Here is a 26,198-nt window from a genome sequence, read left to right as displayed (position 1 = left end):
AGGTCCACTCGAACCTTAGAATTTGTTTCCTTTGTATACACATGCAGAATTTTCAACCCATTCTTTAAATGTCTTACAATAACAATTAGTGCTTTCATTTGTGTCTGTTAATCCGATGACAAGTCTTTATGTGGAGGGTGACTACTACATGACAGTATACACTCAAATAATGTCTCACAGGTTTAAAATGGTGTCAAACACAATTACGAACCTACAACAGTGATGGCAATACTCGAGTTTAGCAGTCGAAACATTAACCATTCATGAGGTCACTTATTAAATATATTTCAATTTCAGCAAACGTAGCTACAATAGTTATTAATAAGAATATGCAAAACACTATAAGGAATACAAGAAAATGTGACTTGTTCTGTACTGTAACAACGAATCAAGAATTGGTTACAATATGAAATGCAACAACACTTCCCACTGTTTCAGTAGATCAACACAACTGCCAGAACGAGGAAGAATACCAATGATTTAGGTGACATGAAATTACATTTATTTTTCGGTCACAGTGTCATTTATCCAGTCCAAGTAGGGAGCGTTACCCTTTTCAATGGGTAACGCTATTACTTCACACACGTCATATGGATGGTTCTCCTTAACGAAGCTTGTTAGGTCTTCCACTCTTGATGTTTTCGTTTTGATCATCATTAATACTTCACTGTCTTCATTCACTTTACCCTCCCATAAGTACACAGAGGTTATTTTAGGAATAATGTTCACACATGCTGCCATTCTTTTGTTGACAAGTCCGTGAGCCAGTTTCTTCGCTACCTCTTCATTTGGTGTTGTAACAAAAACGGCAGAATATGCACTAGAAGCGTTCGTTCCAGCCATACCTCTAATTCCCGGCAAAAATAACACAACACTCACAACACCAAACAACTCTTTCGATCTCGACCACATCTCTGAACTCTGATATACAGTACCTTTGCCTAGTATAAGATCCTTGAAACTTCAAAGTCTTTCACTATCAACAAGGCAAAGATGTGTGTGTATACTGTATGTTTATGTTTACATGTGTAGCAGAAGCGTGTGGCATAGCAAGACAATTGTCTAAAAGTTTGCAAGTGTTACGTTATTCTGGAAAAAAGCATATGTACAAGTGAAGACGTTGCACAACATTGATTTCCATTATGAATCGTTCTAATTCGTACTGATAAGTTTAGACATGGTTTAGAAGAAACAAATAGGTTCTGTGTAACGAACATTAAGCTGTGAAAAATGGGGACTGCAAAGTTTTATTTACCATATACGCCCCCTGAAGAGTAAGTACAGGACTCCGAATTTATTTCATAACATATTGAAACAAATTTCGTTCTAAACTATTTACCAGACATGACATTTTATGTTCCTGTTTAAATACAATGGTTTTGAAGAATTGAGTTAGTTATGCCAAAATGATGTAGCGTAAAGAAAATATAATGTTTATTGTTTGTGGACTATAAGCAAGAACATGTGTTATGTAGATATGATAACAGTGCTTAGGAATGGAAGTAGAAACGACGTAATCACCTTTGTGCGTATGCTTCAGTTAACAGATTTAAATTTGTAATGAATTAACGATTAACATTGTAATTTGTGATTACATTTTCGTTCAGACTTAGATTTAATACATTTTTGAATGAGATTCAAGACCTTAACTGTTCATTCAGCCGTTGTCATTTCAAAAACACCATAGCATAGCAACTGAATTAATCAGAGCGAAATTTGATATCAAACATGCAATGACAAGTGTGAACTGACCATTTTAACACTGCTTGATATCAGAAAGGTTTTTGATACTGTTGATTTTGATACACACTATGTGACCAAAAAGGTGCAGTTGCCCAGAAGGGAAAGCTGAAACGAAATAAAACTTCATGCGTGGTAAGGGTATACAATGTCACTTCAGTGATAACAACACTGAGTCAAATTTACAAACAGCTTGGCACTATGAGGCCGCCTACCAATATGACTTTGAACCTGCTCTATCTTGTATGCAGGCACTGATTCGGTGCGGAAGAGTGTCATGCAGCCATTGTATCCTCTCCTGAGGCAACCAGGCCCACAACTGTTGTAAGTGGTTTTTGATGTCTTGGATGGGATGGAGTTGATGCCCGAGCTAGTCCCACTTCTGTTCTATCAAAGATAGATCTGGGAATCTTGCTGGCAATGTGAGTACTACAACATCATGCAGACATTTCATAGAGACACATGCCAGTTTTGGATGAGCAGTGTCCTGTTGAAAAATGGAACTACAGTAATTTCTTACGAGAAGTAATACATAGGGATGGAGGATGTCCGTGAAGTATCGTTCTGCCTTCAATGTTCCCCCAATCACAACCAGCCATGATCAGAAGTCATATCAAATGGCTCCCCAAACTGTTACACCAGGAGTAACACCTCTGTGCCTCTCCAAACATTGAAAGAATGGGATCTTTTTCCAGGTCACCACCATAATCGCTGACGATGGTCATCCAGTGTAGTGTAGAGCTGCGACTCATACTAAATACAGTGTGATGCCATTCAACCACAGCTGTTTGTGATATAGTGTTTACATCAGTTTATGCTTAGGATATTAATTCTCTAGTCTGGCTGCCACTTGTCTCTGACCAATAGTGTGTGATTACACAGAATGTTGTAGGGAGGCCATTATTTATTTTTGGATAGTAGACACAGATGTGAGGGTATTACAATGTGCTTGGTGCACAATATGGCGATCCTCCCTTGTTGTGGTCAGACGTGTTCGATTGGGTCCTTGATGACTAATGTACAGTTATGGGCCTGGTTGCACAGGAGAGGATACAATGGCTTTATGGCACACTTCCCCACTGAATCTTCCAGGCCACAGGGAGTGCAAAGATATGTTCTCATGCAGTGCTACATTGGCCCCACAAATCTGGGTATTGCAAGATTTGACTAGCTGGCCGAATGGAGATTCACTATGCGGCCTCTTTCGGTCTGTGTTAGGTGCTGATAATGGTATCTCACATGAGGACATGGCCTATGTGTGTCCGGGCAGTAATCACTCAACATCTGATGCTGCTCATGATCCTGATATATCTCACCAGATCTGAAAACAGCACTAAACACAAACAACCATATGCATATGTCTTTTTTGTTTTGAGACGTCATTTTTTCTGCAGTCACACTTATACAAGTAATATAGGTTATGGACCATTATTTGTAACTGTACGAAAAGTGTATAAAGTACTAAATGTATGCATTTAGTATTTGGATGTTTGCTTTTAAAGTCCTGTGTCATATATTTACATTCATGACATGCACCAACACATTTTAAGTAATGACTAATGCAATATGGTGGCTTATTTTTGTGTGTGTGTGTGTGTGTGTGTGTGTGTGTGTTCCAGTATATAACATATATCACTCATAACACTAACACATTCTAATGGCTGTTCTACTTGTCACAGAGAATTGTAACTCTTATCCTGTACCTACCTGCTGATGGTGTGTACATGTACAAAATTACATTGACATCCAACCATATCTCTTGGGTACTTCCCATTTTTAGTGTATATCTTATGAAAATGAAACAGCTTAATTTCTCAAACAGTCAATACTGTGTTTTGATGAGTCACTTGTAGGCTGGAGAAGTCATCATAGAAACATGTACTCTCTGGAGAGTCCTGGGGTGTAGACCCGGGTCTATTGTATTTCGTGCTGTATATCAATGATATTTCATCTGTGCTCCATTTTTGTAACTACCACTTATATACAAACGATGCTGTTGGAGGAACATCTGCAACTGAGCATTATACAAGAGGTTGGAAATACTGCTACGATTGTAAAGTTCTTTTATTATCACATGACCGGTTTTGGATTCTTATACGCCCATCTTCAGGTGTCGTAACTTGGTGCTCTGACCCCTGAGCGCTGGGGTGGAGTCCGTGCCCTCTGCTCGTAGATGGCCCCTGAAGATGGTCGTATAAGAGCCTGAAACTGGTTGTGTGATAATAAAAGAACATTACAACTATAGTGTATTTTCAACGTCTGGTACCACTTATATGTTGGTGACATCCAGTTATGTCTAAATGCCAGCCCTAAAAAGTTGTTGCTGTTGCAACAAGTAGGAATCACAGTCTTTGTTTAATATCACAATCTGGACCGTAAATTAAACCCTAAGAAGTCACAAATCATTCTCATATTGTGCCAAAACTTGATTAGTGGGCATTTTCATGAAACTGTTCCTCTGGTATGGTATTTAATTACCTTATCAAAAACTGTTAAAAGAGCTTAATGTAATCTTGGAGGAATATCTTAATAGGGAAGAATATACTGCTGCGGCATGCAGGAAATCTCACTCCTGTATACACACAATCCAAAAATTTATAAAAATATTTGCACCTCAAATTACATAAAATTTAGTCCAGTCTTAAGTTCTGCCATATCTTAACTGATGTAACATAGTTCAACAAGACACAGTGAAAACTCCAGAAGACTCAAACCAGCTGCAAGTGCTTCTGTAAGATATGTGTACAACATTTGGTTGTTCGACCACATCAATCCTTTCTGTGATCAGTCAGGCTGGATGTGACTGGATGGATACTGTGATTTTCATGTGTTCCGTGTACTTAATTGGCTTCTTAATCACTGGCATCTTAAACACCTGTCATCGCATATCAAATACCCCTTATCATCTCATAACTGCAATACTAAATTGGATGTGTCCAACATCTTGGCTCAACATTTGCATAGCACTAAATATCTCTTGATCTACTTTTCCATTTCAGGTATACTACTGTGAAACAAACTACTCTTCTTAAGTGTTTTCCTACTTAATATTTTCCTGACACATTTCTGTGTCTGTTTTCCTCCTTCATTCTCATGTGCTACTCTTAGCCTATTTTTTCTCGTTCTTCTTCTGAGTAGATAAGTTCTTGGTCACATTGCTTCCTTTCTTATTGCTACCACACCTATTTGTTAGGCAGTGTTACTCACATTTGGTAAGAACACAACATAGCTTAGTGAAATATTAGAAAGAGTGACATTTCTTAAATTTTATGTATTCATTATTATATATAATTGTATTGTAATTTTCTTCTTCGTCTTATTCTTGGATTAAGGCCTTCTAAGGACCATTTTTCAGTTTCCTTTGTTGTTCTTTCCTTTTCTTCCAGTATTCCTTCATTATGTCACTATGTTTCTTTTTGTTGTCTTCAAACCACTTTGTGCTAGTTTTCTTTTCCCTCTTGCCTTGGAATCCTTCCAGTTTTAAAAGTTTCCCCAAAAATCTCTCTTACCAAAATTTTTCTTTTGAGTTATTCCTTTCCAATCTTTTATAACCTCATAAATCCAGGTGGTTGTTCATTTCTTTTCTCTAAGATATTTTAAGATCTGCTTAGTCAGTTGATTATCATCCATTCTGTAAATATGTTCAAAAATAATAATTTTCTATTCCTTATTGTCTCTGGTTTTTTTCTATGTTCTGATAAATTTCATCATTACTTCTTTATTTCCAAAATGTTGCAATTTTCTGCCATGATTTACATCATTTCGTTCCATTTGTTGGAACAAAGGGCTCTAACGAAGCATTGCTCATGGACTCAGGTTTGGTGCCATTGCCTTCACCTCTCACCACATTCTTCATGCTTCTGTTGCCTCTCTCTGCATTATCCTTCTCTACATTATCCTTGTCTTCCTCTTCTGTGATGGCCCTGAAGATTCCAATCAGGGCTTGTCTCTATATTGCTATCTGATTTTTGCGCTGGTTGTGCCAAAGCTCTTCATAGAATATTATTTTCAGCCAAAATACTCTCAGAATTTCTCATAATCCTGATTTGTAAAAGTCTGTATTTACTTAGTGACTTATTAGGTCACCTTCCAGGTTTCACACCCATACGGCAACACTGATTTTATGTTGCTGTTCAATTATTGGAAGTTTTGTTCACATAGAAATCTTGTTGCTTTTCCATAAGGAACGCTCTTGGATGAAGGCCTTCTGTAGACATCCTCCTCTGCTCCTCCAGTATTAGTTTCAATATTTTGGATGTTTTCAGTTTTTCCTTCCAAATTATTATTATTATTATTATTATTATTATTATTAGAACTACAGAAGACAGATGTAATGCAGCACTCCATGAACTTGAAGGACGGTCACTAGCATCTCACAAAATCATTTACCTACTGCGGAAAGGGAATCTAGCAAGAAACCCTAAGCTAAAATTGAACATGTTATCTTCTTTGTTATTTTGGTCTCTCTTTTTCTGCAGGTGCAGATGTACATGTTGTGTATGTTAATTACCATGTTTACTGTGTTTAATTTTACAGTCTGTATAGGTTAGTTATTATCTTTTCAAATGTTATGAAAGTCTTATTAAGACCAAATGTATTTTGCTTTATACTAAACCATCTTGTGTGGTCCAGCATTTGTTGTTGTTTACATCATTCTTCTGGTTCGTCCACAAGTGTGTGTTGGGTTTTAGCACACAGCACTTTTACTGCACTAAATATATTTACGTTTCTGTGTTGAGAAGAACCACTATCATATCTCATTTCCAAAACACATGAAATGATCAGATGAAAGTGGTTCTTCTCAACACAGAAATGTAGATATATTTAGCGCAGTAAAGTGCTGTGTGCTGAAATCCTACAGAGAAATGTGGAAGAACCAGAAGAATGAAATAAATGACAAAAAAGCCAGACCACATAAGATGCTTTAAAATAAAGCTTAACACATTTGGATTTAATAAGACTTTCATTACATTTGAAAAGGTAACAATTAACCTATACAGATTGTAAAATTAAACATAGTAACTGTTAGAAGAAGTACAGTAACAAGATATCTATCGGTTTTCCTGGAAGGATGTCATAATTTTGCACATCATATAGGCAAAGTAAACAGAAAAGATACATACATGATGAACAAAATCTTAATCATCACAAATGGCAATTCCAACTTCCCTTGAAAATAATCAGAACATACTGTCAATCCATAGCATCAGTCATAGGATATGGCGTAAGCATTTGGGATCATAGTTTGCAGCTTCTGAAGCCAGCTTTATTAGTCAGAAGAGTTCAACAAGGAGTGCTACTAAGATTAGTGGACACCTACTGCACTACACTGAATAACGCATTGTTAGTAATTCTAGGATTATGCCCACTGGACTTGTAAATTAGGAAAAGCGGAGCACGTTGAGGGTTAAAGAAAGGCAATGAAATGGAAGTACAAATAATAATTGGAACTGTGACAAAATGAATAGGACTCTTTAGGCACAGGCAGGAGGACATATAAATTTCTTCCTAACATCAGGGAGAGATTGAAAATGACATTTCTTCAGCTGTTGAGTAAACTGATACATTACCTGTCTGGTCATGGTCTGTGTGCTAGATGCCTGCAAAAAATTAATGATAGTTGCACCTGTGGCAGTGTAGGCACTCCAGAGCACATGTTGTTGGACTGAATGTTCTACGAAGATGCAGCAGGTAATAGCCATTAGGTGTTAAGGGTGCAGGATCACAAAGCAGTCAACCTATTGCATCTTGGACCATACTACAGCTGCAGTACCCAGGGAGGCCAAGAAAGACATCACAAGGCATACAACCACATGGTAGCATGATGCCATCCCAACTAGATGAGATACTCTTCAGATGGAGAGAATTGAGGTCAGTGACCACTGAGCAAAATGGTTTTTCAAGAATCTATTCTGTGTTGGTGCAAGTGACTGTGGAAGCGTGGATTCTAAGAGTTTACAGTGAATCATGGAATTGTGTGTAATGTAGAAATGCTGCTGACTTGCTGTGTCATGCCCAAGGAATACAGCAGACAATGCTGTTAGCCAGTGTGGTATGATGTTGGATCTAGTCTATGCCACAAATTCCTCTTCTCCCCAATTCTGTTCAGTACTTCCTCATTAGGTACGTGATCTACCCATATAATCTTCAGCATTCTTCTGTAGCACCACATTTTGAAAGCTTCTATTCTCTTCTTGTCTAAACTATTTATATCTATGTTTCACTTCCATACATGGCTATAATCCATACAAAATCTTTCAGAAAGGACTTCCTGACACTTAAATCTATACTTGCTGCTAACAAATTTCTCTTCTTTAGAAACACTTTTTTTGCCATTGCCATTCTACATTTTATATCCTCTGTACTTCGAACATCATCAGTTATTTTGCTCCCCAAATATCAAAATTTGTCTACTACTTTAAGTGTCTCATTTCCTAATCTAATTCCCTCAGCATCACCTGATTTAATGTGACCACATTCCATTATCCTCGTTTTGTTTTTGTTGATGTTCATCTTATATCGTCCTTTCAAGACACTGTACATTCTGTTCAACTGCTCTTCCAGGTCCTTTGCTGTCTCCAACAGCATTACAATGTCATCATGAAACCTCAAAGATTTCATTTCTTCTCCCTCCTGACAGAACTCATCCTGATACAGCCCTACATGGTTGTCTTAAGAGAGAGAGAGAGAGAGAGAGAGAGAGAGAGAGAGAGAGAGAGAGAGAGAGAGAGAGAGAGAGAGTGTAAGAAAATGAAAATGATTGTGTGGCTTCATTACTTTAAGTTCCATTGTCACTCATTCCTTGTCAATGGCATCTCAGACTACCAGTCAGAAAGGGAATGATATTAATATGTCATTGTCGAGGTTGGGGATGCCATAAATAGTGATAGCAGCATCTGGAGAAGATAAATCTACATCTGATAGGGATGAGCTGCCATATGAAATACTGTAAAACCAAGAGTTATGCGTGCATGTTTATATAGCACCTTATATTAGAAACTAAACATTTGACAGAAAAGACTGTTTCTTATTTACACTGATGCAATGTGTTTATTTCAGACAAATACTACTGAATGATAAGAAAGTTGCTGTAGTGTCATTTTTTGGTAAATCCCCAATCTCTGCTCGTGGCTGCAAAGCAGGTCTAATTGATGAGATATTAGGTAAACAAATTTTTCACAAGTCATTGCTTGAGGATCCTGATGTTGACAAGAATAATTTGGTAAGTGTTCACATGTAATGTTATAATGCTTATCATGTTATAATGCTTATAATGCTTAAAATAAAAAGCAATAGTTATTCTCTTGAGATACAAGTGTTAGTGTGGTTATGACTCTTGTTATTGCTGTAATTACAAACATGTAAACCCAGAGAGTGATTTCAGGCATCATCACAGTATATTTTATGATCATCATGCAGACAGTTTGATATAGTTTTGTAGACCGCAGTGATTATATGATAATTTTCCTCCACAATCTTTACCTGTTTTCCTAGCATAAAATATAATAGTAGTACTCCTGATCCCAATAGAGTATTGTTTCTGATTATGTACTAAATTTTGCCCTATAAATCACTCAGGTTCATCAAGCACAGTGAAATATTAAAAAGCCTTTAGTTTAAAGGTTGTAACTTCCACGTCATATAGTGTAGCCAACCTGTCGTGTCCATTGCTGTTGTGGCGGATGATAAAAATGGATTATGTCTTTAACATATAAAAGAAATTTGAGATGAAAATGTAAGCACTCTAATTGGAGATAGGAACTAAGGGACGGTACACTATGTGCTGCAAATTGTTTTCAAATTTCTCAGAATATCGAGCTGCAGAAGTGGAATTCTTTTGGAAGGTTTCAATTCTGGCTATTCATTATGAAAAATACACTGGGGTATGGGATTAAAACAAAATTGGAACTGTCACAGTGGGACTATTCAGAAAGTAGGGAACGTTTCCGTCTGACGCTGCTAGGCACACGCCCATCTTGTATATTTTGGTATGTGCGTGCTCGGCAGCCCAGTCGGCATCCATCCATGACAGCGGGAAAGTCTCTGCACGTCTGGTTTTTTCGATATTCGAATTTGAAATGTGCGCTGCAATCGAAAATCCTGCCAGTTGTGAGGTGCAGTCTGTGATACGGTTTTTGTTGGCAAAAAACCCAAAACCTATAGAAATTTATCATAAACTGTGTGAAGTGTATGGAAACAATGTAATGAGTGAATTTTCCATCCATAAATGGTGCATTTGGTTTAAAAATGGCCGAACCAATGTTCATGATGAAGAGAAGAGTGGACGCCCGAGGATTGTGACTGATGATCTTGTCGCTACAGCTGATGAAACGATTCGGGAAAAACATCGCTTCACAATAATGGATCTTTCTCTTTCTTTTCCACAAGTTTCATGGACTTTGCTGTTTGAAATTGTCACTGAAAAGCTAGGCTACCACAAATTTTGTGCACAATGGGTGCCCAAAATGCATACAGGGCACCATAAAGAACAGTGAATGGGGGCAACATTGCCATTTCTGGAGGCCTGCCACAAACATCGTGATTCATTACTGGATTGAATCATAACCGGTGACGAGACTTGGGTGAAACATGTCGATTGCGAGACAAAATTAAGTCCGTGGTGTGGGGGCACACAAGTTCCCCTCAAAAACCAAGAAAATGTTTGCAAACCTTGTCATCAAGAAGTTGATAGCAACACTGTATTGGGATAGGCAAGGTGTGCTTCTTATTTATTATCTTGAACATGGAGCAACCATAAATTCTGCCCAGTACTGTCAAACTTTGCACAGTCTTAGAAGAGCAGTTCAAAATAAGTGCCAAGGAAAGTTGGTGTCCAAAATTTTGTTTTTGCTCGACAATGCCCAACCTCACATGGCAAACCGCACTAAAGAACCCCTTAATTCATTCAAATGGGAAATTTTCCCTCATTAGCCCTACAGCCCCGATCTTGTACCAAGTGACTTCCACTTGTTTCCCAAGATGAAGAACTGGCTTGCAATGCAGCACTTTGATGATGACATGGAACTCCAGGTGGGCGTGACTCACTGGCTGAAATCTCAGGTGGCAGAATTTTATGACGAAGGTATTTCAAATCTTGTCCACCACTATGATAAGTGCCTCAATGTGTTTGGTGACTATGTGGAAAAGTAGTATGTCAACACTCTTTCAGATGTATATAATAAAATGTATTTCTTGTACTTAGCTTTTTTTTATGCCAAAACGTTCCCTACTTTCTATGAATAGCCCTCATATTTGCCCCAGACTTCTTATCTAACCAATCACCTCTTTCCCCCCCCCCCCCCCCCCTCTCTTCCCATATCCCAACGCATGCGTATTCCCATATCTCATCCATTCTGTCCTTTTTTCCCACGTTTTTGTACATTTTTTTACATATTTGTTTGCACATATTTTTGCCTATTTTCATGTATTAGTGCATATTTCCTGTTCCTTCCTAACAATAAAAATTCCTCTGGATCCCACCCCTCCTTTCACAATGACCCTCACCTTTTCAGATTCTGTCAGTCCCTGCCTCTCACAAAGCTGGTACTGCAAAATCACATCTCCATGTCACAGGCATCCCAGAAACACCTCCGCTCCCACCACAAGATATTGCTACTGTGCAATACCTACTACATATGTCACATCTCTGAAATAGAATCCCTTGCTCTCCAGCACATGGAAGAGCATTCAAGACACCACCTCCAAAAGTTATCCAACCTGCTGACATCCTACTGTGGTCTCAGACCATTGCTATCCAACCCCTCTCCTACCCCCAGTGTTCCTCATTGTCAATCCCTCATAACACCAAGACACTACCTGGCTGACTTTTTGATGTGCCACATCCTCCAAAACTTCCTACTAACACTCCACCGCATCCAGAGCTGAAACAATCCTGGAACACTGTTGTTAAGATTTCCACCTAAATCTTCTGCACCACAGAATTTCAGTCCTATCCCAAGGCCTCACTTTCAGCCCTACACTCACATTTAACCATGTTTGACTTGTCAAAGACCTACTCTCGTTCTCCTGATCCCTTCAGTGGAAACACTTCTTTGCCACCAATTATTTCATCCATTCCGCTAATTTCAAGTTACCACCCCTCGTACATCACTTGTCACTCAACAACATCTTTGCCTCTGTACTTCCGCCTTGACTGACATCTCTGCCCAAACTCTTTGCCTTTACATGTCGGCTTGTGTCTGTATATGTGCGGATAGATATGTGTATGTGTATGCGAGTGTATACCTGTCCCTTTTTCCCCCTAACGTAAGTCTTTCCGCTCCCGGGATTGGAATGACTCCTTACCCTCTTTCTTAAAACCCACATCCTTTCGTCTTTCCCTCTCCTTCCCTCTTTCCTGATGAAGCAACTGTGGGTTGCAAAAGCTTGATATTTTTGTGTGTGTTTGTGTGTTTATTATTGTGTCTATCTACCAGTGCTTTCCAGTTTGGTAAGTCACAGCACCTTTTTTTAATATATTTTTCCCATGTGGAATGTTTCTATTTTGTGTGTGTATGTGTGTGTGTGTGTGTGTTGGGGGGGGGGGGGGGGGGTGCAGTGGTGGAATAGAAGGATGTGTAGTGCTGGAATGGGAAAAGGGAAGGGAGTGGTGAGTGAAGGACAGTGACTAACAAAGGTTGAGGCCATGGGGCTTACAGGAATGTAGGATATACTTCAGGGAGATTTCCTGCCTGCAAAGTTCAGAAAATCTGGTGTTGGTAGGAAGGATCCTGGTGGCACAGGCTGTGAAGCAGTCCTTGAAGTGAAGAATGTTGTGTTGGACGGCAAGCTCAGCAGCTGGGTTGTCCAGGTAGTGTTCAGTAGCGACAAGGCCAGTGTAAAGGGGGGTGGAGTCATTAGTGATGAGCAGGGCACTGTGTGATAAAGGACGAGGAACATTGAAGAGTTGGTGGAGGAAACAGCTGGTATCTTTTATATAGCAGGGTAGGTTGCGTGTAATAGGCTGAAGGTGTTGGTCTACGAGGGCAGAGACATTCTCAGTGGGGGCTCAGAAACTGGCCACTGTGGATGACCTGGTGGTTGGATTTATGAACATTAGGATGCATGTAGGAGTGTGGGGAGTGGTAGAGGTGAGGAGAGAGGTATACTCTGGGGAGAGATTCTTGGATAGGCCTAAGGATTTGAAGAGAGTGGAGATCCTGCTGGATTTCTGGAATAGGGATACTGTGTTGCAGGACAAATCTGACAGCTGGTGTAGTCCTTCTGCCAGGTAATACTTGTGGTTCAGAACCATAGTGGTAGAACCTTTGCCAGCAAGTAGAATTTTAAGGTCAGAATCAGTTTTAAGTGGTGAACCGTGGTTCTCCCTGTGGATGTAATTTTAGTTTTCATGATGAGGGATTTGGGGAATGATGGTGAGGCAAGGTTCATGGTTAAGAAATACTGGGAAGTTAACAGCGGGAGATTTTAGGGTGGAGGCAGATCATGGTTGGACAGAGGAGTGAACTAAGTCAGGCAGAGTCAACATTGGTTTTGGGTTGAAACTGATTGGTAGGATTGATGGCGAAAAAGTGTTTTCACAGCAATGACTGAGAGAAGGTCGTTAACAAGTCCAGCACAATTGAATTTGGGAGTGCGGCAAAAGGTAGGGCCCTTGTAAAGAATTGATACCTCAGTGAGACTACAGCTTTTGGAGGAAAGGTTCTCGACTGTGTTTTAATCCTCCAAAACTTTTAGCACCTTCTCCTGCTTTTGCTTCAGCTGGTCCCCTCAACCCAACAGACCACCTTCCTAGTTGTTGACCTCCACCTCCACATCAGTACCTCAATCCATATCAAACCTATCAATTACCAACAACACCTCCATTTCAACTGCCTTGACCTATTTCATACCAAGAAGTCCCATCCATACAGCCTGGCCACAAGTGGCCATTGCAACTGTAGTGATGAACAGTCCCTCTCAAAGTGTACCAAGAGTCTCACTGGTGTCACTGAAGCCTCCACAGACTGAAATTACCCTACCAAACTTGCACAGAACAGATCCGTGCCTTATCTCTCCAGTCCCCCACCACCTCCCAAAGTCCCACTGTCCAACTGCAGAAGAGCATCCATCTCTTGACTCAGTACCACTGAGGACAGTAGCAACTGAATCACATTCTCTGTCAGGGTTTTGACTACCTCTTACCATGTCCTGAAATGAGGAATGTCCCACCCACTACCCTTCCCACCTCTCTCACAGTGGTATTCTGTCCCCACTGAAACCAAAGAATATCCCCGTCCATCCCTGTTAACTGTGCTCCCAAACCTTTGCCTGAAGGCTCATAAGCCTGTAATAGACCTAGATGCAAGAATTGTTCCATACATCCTCCCACCATCATCCACTCCATTCTGGTTACAAGAATCAAAGGCACAGCTACCTGTGAAAAAAGCCATGTGGTCTACAAGCTAAGCCGCAACCACTGTGGTGCATTTTACATGGGCATTAGAAGGCACAAACTGTCTGTCCATATGACTGATTAGCAACAAACTGTGCCCAAGAAACAGCTGGAGAACCCAGCTTCTGAGCATGCTGTCCAACACAACATTCTTCACTTCATGGACTGCTTCACAGCCTGTGCCATCTGGATCCTTCATACCAACACCAGCTTTTCTGAACTTTGCAGGCGGGAAATCTCCCTGCAGTATATCCTACAATCCTGTAAGCCCCCTGTCCTCATCCTTTGTTAGTCATTATCCTTCACCCATCATTCCCTTCCCTTTTCCCATTCCAGCATTACAAATCATTCTATTCCATCAATGCACCCGCAGTCCACAGTCATTTTATTTGTCATCTTTTCCAGCACCTCCCCCCCCCCCCCCCCCACGCCCCCTCTCTGGCAGCCATCTAACGTCCTGACCACGCCTAGCTGCCCTAACCTCTCCTCTCCATACATCATCCCCGTATGCCCCCACAAGCAACACTTAACCATCCCACACTGGTACCGTGCTATCCTTCCCCCTACCCAACTCAGCCTCCTCCTTACCCTCAGCACCCATGTTGCTTCTCCCATCATGCACAGTTACTTACAATCTGGCCTTGGCAGCCAGAGGCAGTGGTCATATGTGTGTGAGTTGTGCTTGCATCTATGTTGTGTGTAAGCTGTGTATTTAGAAGAAGGGCTTATGACCAAAAATGTACGTGTTTAGCAGTATTTTTATTGTGCCTATCGGTGACTCAATATCTCCACTATATGGTGAGTAGCAATCTGTCCTTTTCATAATATAGATTCTTAATAAACACATACTGCTCAGAAAGGCTATAAAAAAGTCACCTGTACAGTAAATGTCATAGTTTTGTTACTGCAATTTTTTACTGTCAGTAATAACTTATCAATCTTTGTATTTATTTTTATCATTATTATTTATATTCTGTGAACATTATGTTTTTTAAAAATATTACAGTGTGATATTGAGGGCTATTATGACACGAATCAGAGAGTTGTATATCTTCACTTACGAGGAGTCTTTGATGTTCATTCTTTGGTTAAAATGTATGATACTTTCTCAAGAGATATGGAACAAAAGGTATGTAATTAATACACAGCTCTTTCGTGTGTATGGTTGGGTAATAAGTGCACCTAACAACTATTTCTTTTTTTAACAGGGTTATCTTTCAGTGTGGGCTGAACTGAAATATCATTATGCTAGAGCGTTGCTTTTTCTTTTTGCTGTGTCTCATATTCTTGTGGTTTATCACCCAACTCACACATTTGACATCAGCTATGTCCATTTGTTTCGTGCTTTGGATGTTGTGAGGTAAGTATTCCAGACTTGAACCATTTCTCAAAATTGCTATCATGATATTAGAAGCATAGAAACTGTCATTAATTTGGGTGGTAGCTTTTCCTTAATCTAATGTTAAAGCTACACTCCTGGAAATTGAAATAAGAACACCGTGAATTCATTGTCCCAGGAAGGGGAAACTTTATTGACACATTCCTGGGGTCAGATACATCACATGATCACACTGACAGAACCACAGGCACATAGACACAGGCAACAGAGCATGCACAATGTCGGCACTAGTACAGTGTATATCCACCTTTCGTAGCAATGCAGGCTGCTATTCTCCCATGGAGACGATCGTAGAGATGCTGGATGTAGTCCTGTGGAACGGCTTGCCATGCCATTTCCACCTGGCGCCTCAGTTGCACCAGCGTTCGTGCTGGACGTGCAGACCGCGTGAGACGACGCTTCATCCAGTCCCAAACATGCTCAATGGGGGACAGATCCGGAGATCTTGCTGGCCAGGGTAGTTTTGGGTGGCACGGGATACATGCGGACGTGCATTGTCATGTTGGAACAGCAAGTTCCCTTGCCGGTCTAGGAATGGTAGAACGATGGGTTCGATGACGGTTTGGATGTACTGTGCACTATTCAGTGTCCCCTTGACGATCACCAGTGGTGTACGGCCAGTGTAGGAGATCGCTCCCCACACCATGATGCCGGGTGTTGGCCCTGTGTGCCTCGGTCGTATGCAGTCCTGATTGTGGCGCTCACCTGCACGGCGCCAAACACGCATACGACCATCATTGGCACCAAGGCAGAAGCGACTCTCATCGCTGAAGACGACACGTCTCCATTCGTCCCTCCATTCACGCCTGTCGCGACACCACTGGAGGCGGGCTGCACGATGTTAGGGCGTGAGCGGAAGACGGCCTAACGGTGTGCGGGACCGTAGCCCAGCTTCATGGAGACGGTTGCGAATGGTCCTCGCTGATACCCCAGGAGCAACAGTGTCCCTAATTTGCTGGGAAGTGGCGGTGCGGTCCCCTACGGCACTGCGTAGGATCCTACGGTCTTGGCGTGCATCCGTGCGTCGCTGCGGTCCGGTCCCAGGTCGACGGGCACGTGCACCTTCTGCCGACCACTGGCGACAACATCGATGTACTGTGGAGACCTCACGCCCCACGTGTTGAGCAATTCGGCGGTACGTCCACCCGGCTTCTCGCATGCCCACTATACGCCCTCGCTCAAAGTCCGTCAACTGCACATACGGTTCACGTCCACGCTGTCGCGGCATGCTACCAGTGTTAAAGACTGCGATGGAGCTCCGTATGCCACGGCAAACTGGCTGACACTGACGGCGGCGGTGCACAAATGCTGCGCAGCTAGCGCCATTCGACGGCCAACACCGCGGTTCCTGGTGTGTCCGCTGTGCCGTGCGTGTGATCATTGCTTGTACAGCCCTCTCGCAGTGTCCGGAGCAAGTATGGTGGGTCTGACACACCGGTGTCAATGTGTTCTTTTTTCCATTTCCAGGAGTGTATTTTTAATGCCACATCTGGTTATCACTATTTAATTTTTAAAATGTATTCTTGTTAGTGTGTCCCTGCCTTTGCTAAACATTTATTATATTTTAATTATTCCTCACCTGATACGGCTTTGGACTCTCCTAATGAGAATGACTTATACAATTTGTGCTATGCTTCATTTACGAGCTGAAATATAGACATTGTACTTTTCAACCTTTGGATATGAATGTGGTCTCCATTTTTCAGCTCACAAAAGGTCACTCTTGTGTAATCACTGTGTTGTGATGGCTAGCATTTTACAAGAATAATCCTGCTAACTTGTCACTTTCTAAAATACCAGAGTTTGGGACCACCATGGCTACTGTCTGAGAAGGTGCAATGGTGAACGTCTATTTGCGGCATCAATTTTTTTTTTTTTTTTAATTGAAAATGAAGTTTCCAATTAATATCTTCACTCTGAGCACAATTTGGATAGTGTCATACCACTGCATTTCTTGAAAAGGACAGAAGTATTCACAGAGGCAGTGTTGTTGTAGTTTATGAGCATGTTGTTAAAACTGTGAGGAAGAATTTAAATTTTGTAGTATGGTTAAAGCAGAAGTGTTGAGTTGTCAATAGGCACACACCAAAGAAGGAAAACTTGTTAACTTTTGGAGTTATCCTTTGATGAGCTAGAATAAAACACACACACACACACACACACACACACACACACACACACACACACACACACACACACACACACACACGGCACTAGATGAACTAAAAGTGTCAAAGCTATTTTTTATCAGTTAGACTGGTTGGGGTGATGGTAGTGTCAGTGGGGTGGGTAGCGAGGGAGAGGGAGGCAGGGAGAGGGACTGGAGGTGGGTGGCTAGCAGCTCGGAGGGTAGTGGCTGGTTTGCTGGTCAGAAAAGCAGGAGGGAGGGGTATCAGGTATATGGATTGGGAGGACTGTAGCAACCGGTGGGAAGCGGCATATGCTGAAGGAAACATGGTAATGTGAGTTGGGAGGGGATGACAGGATGGAAGAAAGGTAAACTGTTGAGTAGAGGGTGTGCGGACAGTACTTTACCTGAGATTTAGGCCAGAATAATAACTGGAATGGAATGTGTCTTGTAAGGATAACTCCCATCTCCGTAGCTCAGAGAAGGTGGTGGTGGTGGTGGTGGTGTTTTTTTTGGGGGGGGGGGGGGATCCTGTCACAGACTTATCTGACCCCTTTAGAGGCTGGGCCACCTGTGAAAGCAACCATGGCCTATACCAATTTTGCTGCAAACACTGCACAGCTTTTTATGTTAGTACAACTAACAACCAGCTGTCCACCAAGATGAATGGCCACTGCCAAACCATTCTCAAGAACAAAGTTGACCATCTGGGGGCACAACATGCAGCTGGGCACAGCATGCTCAATGTCAGTGTCTCCTTCACAACCAGAGCCATATGGATCCTTCTCTCCCCCACCAGCTTCTCTGAACTATGAAGTTGGGAGTTATCTTTACATCACACACTCTGTTCCCGTAACTTTCCTGGCCTCAATCTCAGGTAACCTGCATCCTTCACCCAGTGACTTCCCCTTCATCCATCCTGTCACCACCTCCCATTTCACTTCCCCTCATCACCCTTCAGTGTGTGCCATTTCCCACTGCCCACAACAATCTTACCAGCCCAGACACCTACTATACATCTCCATAGCTAAGTGGTCCATGCGACAAAATGCCACAGAGGGGAGTGGGTGTGGCAGGGTTGGAGATTTTTTTTTCTGCAGGGGGACTGGGTGTTGCATTGTCTTCATTATCATTTTATCCTCATTGACACACAAGTGGCCGAAGTGGTGCCAACTAAAAAGACTTGCACTAGGGTAATGGTGTACTCAAAGGGAGGCCCTAGCCACACACACATTTCATTTCCTATACCTGTCACCCTCCCTCCTGCATTCCTGGTCAGCAAATCAGCTACTTCTCTCCAAGCCACTGGCTGCCCACACCCTCTCCCTCTCCCCTCCTCCCTCTCCATCTCCCTCTTCCCTGTCCCGTCCCCTCTCCCCTCCCCATCTTCCCTCTCCCTCACCCTCACCCGTCTTCCCCTGTTCTCCCTCTTCCTCTCTTCTCCCTTGCTGTCCCCTCTCCTCCCCTCCCCCCTCTTCTCCCCATTCCCCTCCCCCCTCCTCCCACCTCTCCCCTTAACCCTCATGCTCCCATTCCCCCTTCCCCTCCATCTCTGTCTCCCCCTACCCACACTACCAGTCAGCCTGCCAAAAATAGCATTGGCACCTTTAATTCAGCTGCAACATGTAGGGGCACTGTGTGTGTGTGTGTGTGTGTGTGTGTGTGTGTGTGTGTTCTAGCTCTTCTTCTTCTTCTTTAACATTTGTCCCACCTGGCAATAGGGTGTGCTGAGTGGATTCGCTGTCTCCATTTTGTTTGATTGTGGCCTATATCGGGATGAAAATTTACAGCCTTCAGGTCATTATGCAGAGTGTTGGTCCATCATTGTCTAGGTCATCCCTCGGGTCTCTTACTCCTGACTTCCACTGTGTATGCTGCCTTTGCAACGGTATCATGCTTTGCATGCAGCACATCCAAACAACTGCTGATTGCTTTCTCACATCTTCTTCTGGATTGGTGTAACCCCAAAATGTTCCTTGATAGTGTCACTTGGGAAGTGATCCAGCTGAGTGATGCCACCTGTCCATATGATCATCATAGTCTCCATGACCCCCAATCGTCGTTCTACCTCTTTTGCAGCTGACCAACACATGGTGCTATTGAGAGCAACAGGATGGGTGAGAGTCCAGTAGATCTTCGACTTCAGACGATCCTTAACCCAATGATCACAGGTGATGCCTGATGTCGTTCACTGCTTTATCCAGACTGCCAGTGAACTTGTGCTGATATCATCTGTAAGGTGGCCATTGCTGGAGATTGTAGAACCGAGATACTTAAATTTTTCTTCTCTTGATAGGTTTTCTCCATCAGTGCCGAATTTCTCATCGATCTGATGTCATGTAATCAGTTTTCTTTGTGTTGAGTTGCAGACTATATCGCACGAGTTGGTCATTCCACTCTTGTGTTTGGTGTTGGAGATAAAACTTATTCTCTGCAGCTAACATGACATCTTCAGCACAGAGAAGTGTTCATGGGAGTGACATGTGTAGGTCTGAAGTGACAGTATCCATCACTAGAATGGTGATAAGACCAAGCCTTGGTGGACTCGTACTGTGATGCAAAAGTTGTTTGATGCCACTGCTGCCACTTGGACATACCCGTGCCCAGTCAGCAAGGTACTTCGAAACACTGTGGTCTCAAAGTGCTAATCAAATTAGATGATGTGGTACCTTATCGAAAGCCTTCTCAAGGTCTCGAAATACAAGGTGCAATACCTTGTTCTTTTTGTGATATTTTTCAATAAGCACCCATGTAGCATGCATTGTGTCAGTTGCGCCACAATTTTTCACAATTCCAGCTTGGTTCCTACTGATTTGAGCTATTTGTCCTTTTGTCAAAAATATGTTCAAAGATCTTCACTGCATGGCTCAGTAATCTGATTGGGTGGTAATTAGAACACTCAGCAGGACTTCCTTTCCTTGTGAAGATGCTCTGCAGCCAGTCTATTGTTATCCTAGCTTCTTTGACAATATGGTTGAAAAGATCCATTAGTCAGCGTGCCACATTTGACTGTTAAGAACACCATAACTATCCTGCGAAGTTATCGAGGCCAGTGGCTTTCCCTCTGTTCATCTCCTTTGCAACAGCCTCAACTTCAGCAATGTTACGGTAATTTCCTTAATTGGTCCTTCAACAGGTGACATGGTTGGTGTTGGTGGATGGGGAAATTCCTTGGTATAAATTCTCTCAAAGTAGTCCTGCCAGCATTCCTTTGCTTTCTTCCTGTTGACCAGGAGCTCACCCGTTTCATTTTTGATGCCACTAAAGTAAATAAATGTGGCATTCTCCTTCGTGTGTATCTAGTTTTGTGTAGAGATCTGAGTACTCATTTGCTTTTGCGATTGCAGTGATCTTCACCTCTTTATGGGTTTATTTGAAAGTATTCCAACAGGATAGCGTTTTGTCTGCTAGAAACTCATGGTACAACTTTTTCTTCTTGTGTATTGCATCCTTAACATCATTATTCCAAGGCCACATGTCTTTGTGATCCCTTCATCATCCTGGTTTTGTTTTTTCGAGAATAAAGCATGCAGCTTCATGAACAGAAATCTTCAATTTAGTCCAGCTATCTTCTGCTGTGGTAATTGGTGGCACTGTAATTTCTGTCATAATGTCAGCCTCTTTCTCCCTGAAGTGCCACCATGTGATTCTTAATGGTCCATTTCTGGCAGAGTACCCAGATCTTGGTGGTTTTATTCCAAGCTTACAGATGACTGGCAGTGTTACATTGCAACAGTTTCATATGGAACAACTTTGAGATACTGACATCTTACACCGACATAGTCAGTCTGACTTGCATTTGATCCACTGTAGTACTTGATTAGGTGAGTTTCATGTTTTTTGAACCAAGTGTTCATGGTGACCAGGTCATGAGTTTCTGGACAATCAAGGATTTGCTGTCCACCATCATTCTTCTCTCCATATCCGTGTTCAGCATGGGCATCATCATCTTCTTTCCTTTGCCTGATATGTCCAGTCAGGTCTTCAGCAATGATGAGGTAGTCTTGTGCTAGGACTTCAGCCAGCTTCTCATAAAGTACTGTCCCAAAGACATCTTCGGTTTCTGCATTCAGGCCGGTTTTGGGACATAGGCACTGAAGAAGTGGACTTTTCATCTGTCTGCAATGTAGACAATTTTCATAAGGTGATCATCATAACACCACAACTCAGAAACAGAACCACTGAATTTTGCTGATATGAAAATGCTGACGTCTTGGTTGTTCTGTGTGTTCCGTTGTATATCAGTTTGTAACCACAACCAGTCTCATATGAATTTTGCCCACTCCACCTTGTTTCTCGAACTGCACAAATATCGATATGCCTCTTTTCCAGTGCCTTGCTAGTTTGTTGCATTGGCCAGTCATTGTCACAACATTCAGTGATATGAGAGAGAATGTGTGGCCTCTCTTGTCTAGCTGTCGCTGCCCATGTGATGGTAACCCTCACATACTTGCCATGTTAACTGGGCCCTGCCAACAGGTGTAGCTTTTGAGGGACACCATAACCATGGTACCAAATCCTTGGGCCAGTATTTCCATAAAGATGTGACAGTGATTTTACAGCCAGCTTGTCACAAAACCTGTTGCCAAGCATTTTAGAAGCTGCCGCCAGCATGAAGCCACTCCTGACGTGTAGAATGGATGCCTTTTGCAGCCACTCCACTGGAGAACAGATGCTACCTTCTTTTTGAAATTTTAGTTATCTTGCAACTGCACGATACCAGTGATCTCCATCTCTGCTGTAGTTGCCATGTAGAACTTCTATTTTGGTGAGAAGATAGTTCATCTGCCCTTTCCGTTGTTGAGGCATTACAGATTATGCTCTTCCATCTTCCAAGTCATTAACCATCCAGCCTGAGAAGTAGAGGTAGGAACATGAAAGACACCCTAGCCTTTGAGACCTAAGGGCATCGGGATCAGGAAAGAACAAGAGGAGGCTGAGGATGTCCAGATAGAAAAGATAAAAAGACAGGGGCCTGGTATAAGTAAGTGGGAGCCATACCAGGCTCAGCTTGGGACCTTGTGGTCGCCAGTCACATACTCAGTAGATGTGGGTCCCTGAAGAAGTATTTATTTTATTATAGCTCGTTTAAGGATAACCCTGAAAACTAGCAAGTTTTCTTTCTTTTGCGTGTGCCTATTGACAACTGAATGTGTCTGCTTATTGGTGAGTGGTCTCTTTGATCCAAAAATGTTAACATTCTACAAGAGCTTTCCTACAACATTTATTGTATAATTAAATACAGATGTTCTAATTGACTATGTTCTTCATAATATAAAAATAAATATGCAGTCAAAACTTCATTGAATTTGCAAAGAGACAGATTGACTGACCAGGATATACAGTATACTCCTGATTATGCAGGGTAATGTGGGAGAGAAGATATATGCATAATCGAAAAATATGAATAACTGAGATATTTTTTTAAACGTGTAGTTTAGACAATGTCTAATGGATGGGTAGCAGCAGCAGCATCAGCTGCTGATGCCTGCATGTGCTCAGGCATGGCTCGACACAGTTGTCTTCCATTGCTGGTCTATCTTAGCATCTGCTGCTACCCCTAGCATCTGGCAACCTTCACTGTCAGTCCCTGCGTTCATGATGCTTGTGCTGCTGCTGCTTCTTCTTCCTTTTTTTTTTTTTTTAAGTGCATGAATAATCTGTAAGCCAGATAGTTCCACATGGATAATTGGGCATATGATGTACTCTCAGGAGGTGTAAATCTCGTAAATAAAGACAACACCCTTGTCTTAAAACATAATAATTCTGGTTTTCTACTCCATATAAGAGTTTGTGTGTGTGTATGTGTGTGTGTGTGGGGGGGGGGGGGGGGTGCATGTGTGTGCGTAAGCATGTGCTTGCATACTTGCGTGTGCAACATGGACACACACACACACACACACACACACACACACACACACACACACACAGGAGATGGATATAATGATTTATTGAACATAGTTAGGTATAAAACAATGTATGTATGTGGAAAAATACTTAAGAAATCCTATAAACAATCAGCATGTTGCCATATTTTCCACTGAGGAGACGAACTATGACTGTGAACCTGATTTGTTCCGTATCATAGCAACAAGAGGAGTCGTAATTATGATCCATGGAACATGGGACAAATATCTAACCAATTTCCAGCAGGGGCTGGAGGGGGATGGGGAGGATGTAAAACTGTCATTCTCAGAAGATATTTATTACTTCTACACAGTTTTACAAAGGTTACTAATTATTCTGTGGTCTGAATATATTAACTCTTGTGCAGCTGATTTGGTTTTGTATTTAGTTCATATATTGTTTATTTCTGTGTGTAAGACTTACAAGGAGTTCAATTTACACAATGTCTTTTTACTCAGACAGAAAATGCAAGGCACAGTGAGTGAAATATTACGATCAGTGACTGGTGTGCCTAAGGAGTGGATTAACAATGCACGGCCCTGCTCCCCACGTGTGTTATTTCTTTTCAACTCTTGCCCATCTATTTTCAAAGTGGATGGAACAGCTGGTGCAGGAATGGGGCCCAGTGCAGGAGCTGGAGAACAAAGCAAGAGTGCGAAACTCAGTATAAAGAAGCTGGAACATGCTCTTGAAGACCAGATATACCATATTCTGAGGAAGAGCCGTGTCATCACAAATGTGAGGTAGGTCACATCACAGCTGCTCATTAATATGACACCAAGTGACTACAGCACTACTGTTTCACATATTCTGAAATGAAAACATTCATAAAGTGAGGGTAAATCAAATGTAAATAGGATTTTATTTAAAAAATTATTGAAAAATAAAAGACATATGTAATGTATTTTTTCTAAATAGTTTCCTGCTTTAGTAGTAAATTCTCCCAGTGAGAAGGGAGGTATTTTAATCCCAGCATATTAGACTGAAGCTGGTTGTGTCAAGAACCAGTTACACGTAAGTCCCTCCACACCCTTGTCATCTTCAAACTATAAGGAAGGATAGGAGCACAGCAGTCAGTCTCAATACCTTTTTTTAAATCCAGATTTCAACTATAGACAACCATCCTCACTGCCTTTGAGTGAGTTATAATCCAACAAACTTCCAGCAGTACATGTCACCTTATGACTTTACTGGTACACATATGGTGACAAGTACTGCTGGGAGTTCATTGGATTGTAACTCGCTCAATTGTACTGAAGATGGCAAGATTGAATGTGCAAGAATACCAGTGGCTTTGTGACTGATTACTGTGTTTCTATTCTTTCTTATAATAATGTTCGTTAGCTGTGCGCAAGAGGTCTGTATGGAATCAAAGTTGACATCTGTAGAATGTTGCCCTCCTAAAACTTCTGTAAATGGTCAACACAAATGAAAATTGAGAGCAAAATGTCCAGGCCATAGGGACAGTGATCAAGTTGAATCCAGTGCAGTTCTTTAGGTTTTGAGACCGATAGGTATTCAGTATGGGGCCTGGCATTATCGTGGAGGAGGATGGCCTCTCAAATCTGTTGATCTCATTTTTTGGGGCAATATGTAGCCTTTATCTCATTCAATATCTCTCTGTAGTAAGCTACATTGTTTGTGCGTCACTCATGCAAAGAACCATTGAGCAAAATGCCTTACACATTGAAGAAAGTGGTTGAAGAACCTTGTCAACTGACACTGGGGCTGCCTTCTCCTTCCTCTGGCACTCCAAACTCACTTTTTCAACTTGGGACTGTGGTGGTGGATCCATGTTTTATTGCAGGTGATGTTCAGACTCAAAAATGCATCACCTTCTTTCGTAGATCTTGCTGTAAGTGTCTCACAGACCTCCAGTTGTCTCAGCTTCTGATCTACAGTAAAAGGTGAGAGACTCGTCTGGCCCATACTTTATGGTACTTTAGGTTGTTTGTGATGACCCCTTGACAGCCTCCATAACATATTCCGGGCTGTTCTGGAGCTTCAGATACATTCACCCATCAATCATCTTCAAGAATGTTTTTCACCATGCAAATGTTTTCATCCATAATGACAAATTTCAGTAGCTTGAGCTCATTTATGAGCAAGAAAATTTATAATTATGAGTTGTGCAATAGAAGGATCACCTTTTGGACCACCATCAAGAGCAGTTCTGACAAATTGGTTGGGAGTGTGGAGTGGCCAACTCTCCACATTCCTAATGACACCCTCCCAAGCATACTAGAAGTGCAGGTCCTGTCCTCAGTCATACATGCTCAGGAACAAAAATCCTGTTTATATTTGATTTAAAATCATATATTGATGTATTGTCTTGTACAGAGAAATGAAACTGATTGGTACTGGGCATCTGCTTTGATCTGTAACATAATGGTGTTGTGGTGTGTGACATCATGTTTATTTGAGCTATGTATTTAAAATATAGCGTATGAGAAGAAGTGCTTCATACCAGGTGGTTTGCTTGTGGTTGTACACTCTAGTGTTCAATTTCGAAGTTAGGAAAGTTGTGTTATTTGTTAAAGGTTGTTCTGTAGAATAACACACTATACCTTTAAAATGTAATAGTCATGTGTTGAAACAGGTCTAACTTTTCAATTCTTCATCTGTAGAAA

General features: G+C 41.7%; 2 protein-coding genes across 4 annotated transcripts in view; one reads left to right on the top strand and one right to left on the bottom strand.

Moving 5' to 3' along the window:
• Window positions 1-260: 260 nt before the first annotated feature.
• On the bottom strand, window positions 261-949 carry LOC126458353 (protein CutA homolog). Its single transcript, XM_050095319.1, has one exon. The coding sequence runs from the start codon at window positions 910-912 to the stop codon at window positions 502-504; it is 411 nt and encodes a 136-aa protein (XP_049951276.1). The 5' UTR covers window positions 913-949; the 3' UTR covers window positions 261-501.
• A 40-nt stretch (window positions 950-989) lies between these two features.
• Window positions 990-26,198, top strand: part of LOC126458352 (nonsense-mediated mRNA decay factor SMG8) — an 86,076-nt gene continuing 60,867 nt past the window's right edge. For 2 of the 3 annotated variants that reach the window (XM_050095317.1, XM_050095316.1), the window contains exons 1-5: window positions 990-1,274; window positions 8,800-8,962; window positions 15,141-15,263; window positions 15,343-15,494; window positions 24,027-24,311. In XM_050095317.1, coding sequence (XP_049951274.1) covers window positions 1,231-1,274; window positions 8,800-8,962; window positions 15,141-15,263; window positions 15,343-15,494; window positions 24,027-24,311 — 767 coding nt within the window. In that variant the 5' untranslated portion in view covers window positions 990-1,230. The remainder of the gene's footprint in view (window positions 1,275-8,799; window positions 8,963-15,140; window positions 15,264-15,342; window positions 15,495-24,026; window positions 24,312-26,198) is intronic. The other variant, XM_050095318.1, reaches the window with a different exon arrangement.

Source organism: Schistocerca serialis, chromosome 2 (assembly GCF_023864345.2).
Source record: "Schistocerca serialis cubense isolate TAMUIC-IGC-003099 chromosome 2, iqSchSeri2.2, whole genome shotgun sequence".
Taxonomy (NCBI): Eukaryota; Metazoa; Arthropoda; class Insecta; order Orthoptera; family Acrididae; genus Schistocerca; species Schistocerca serialis.
This window is presented reverse-complemented; position numbering and strand designations above follow the sequence as displayed.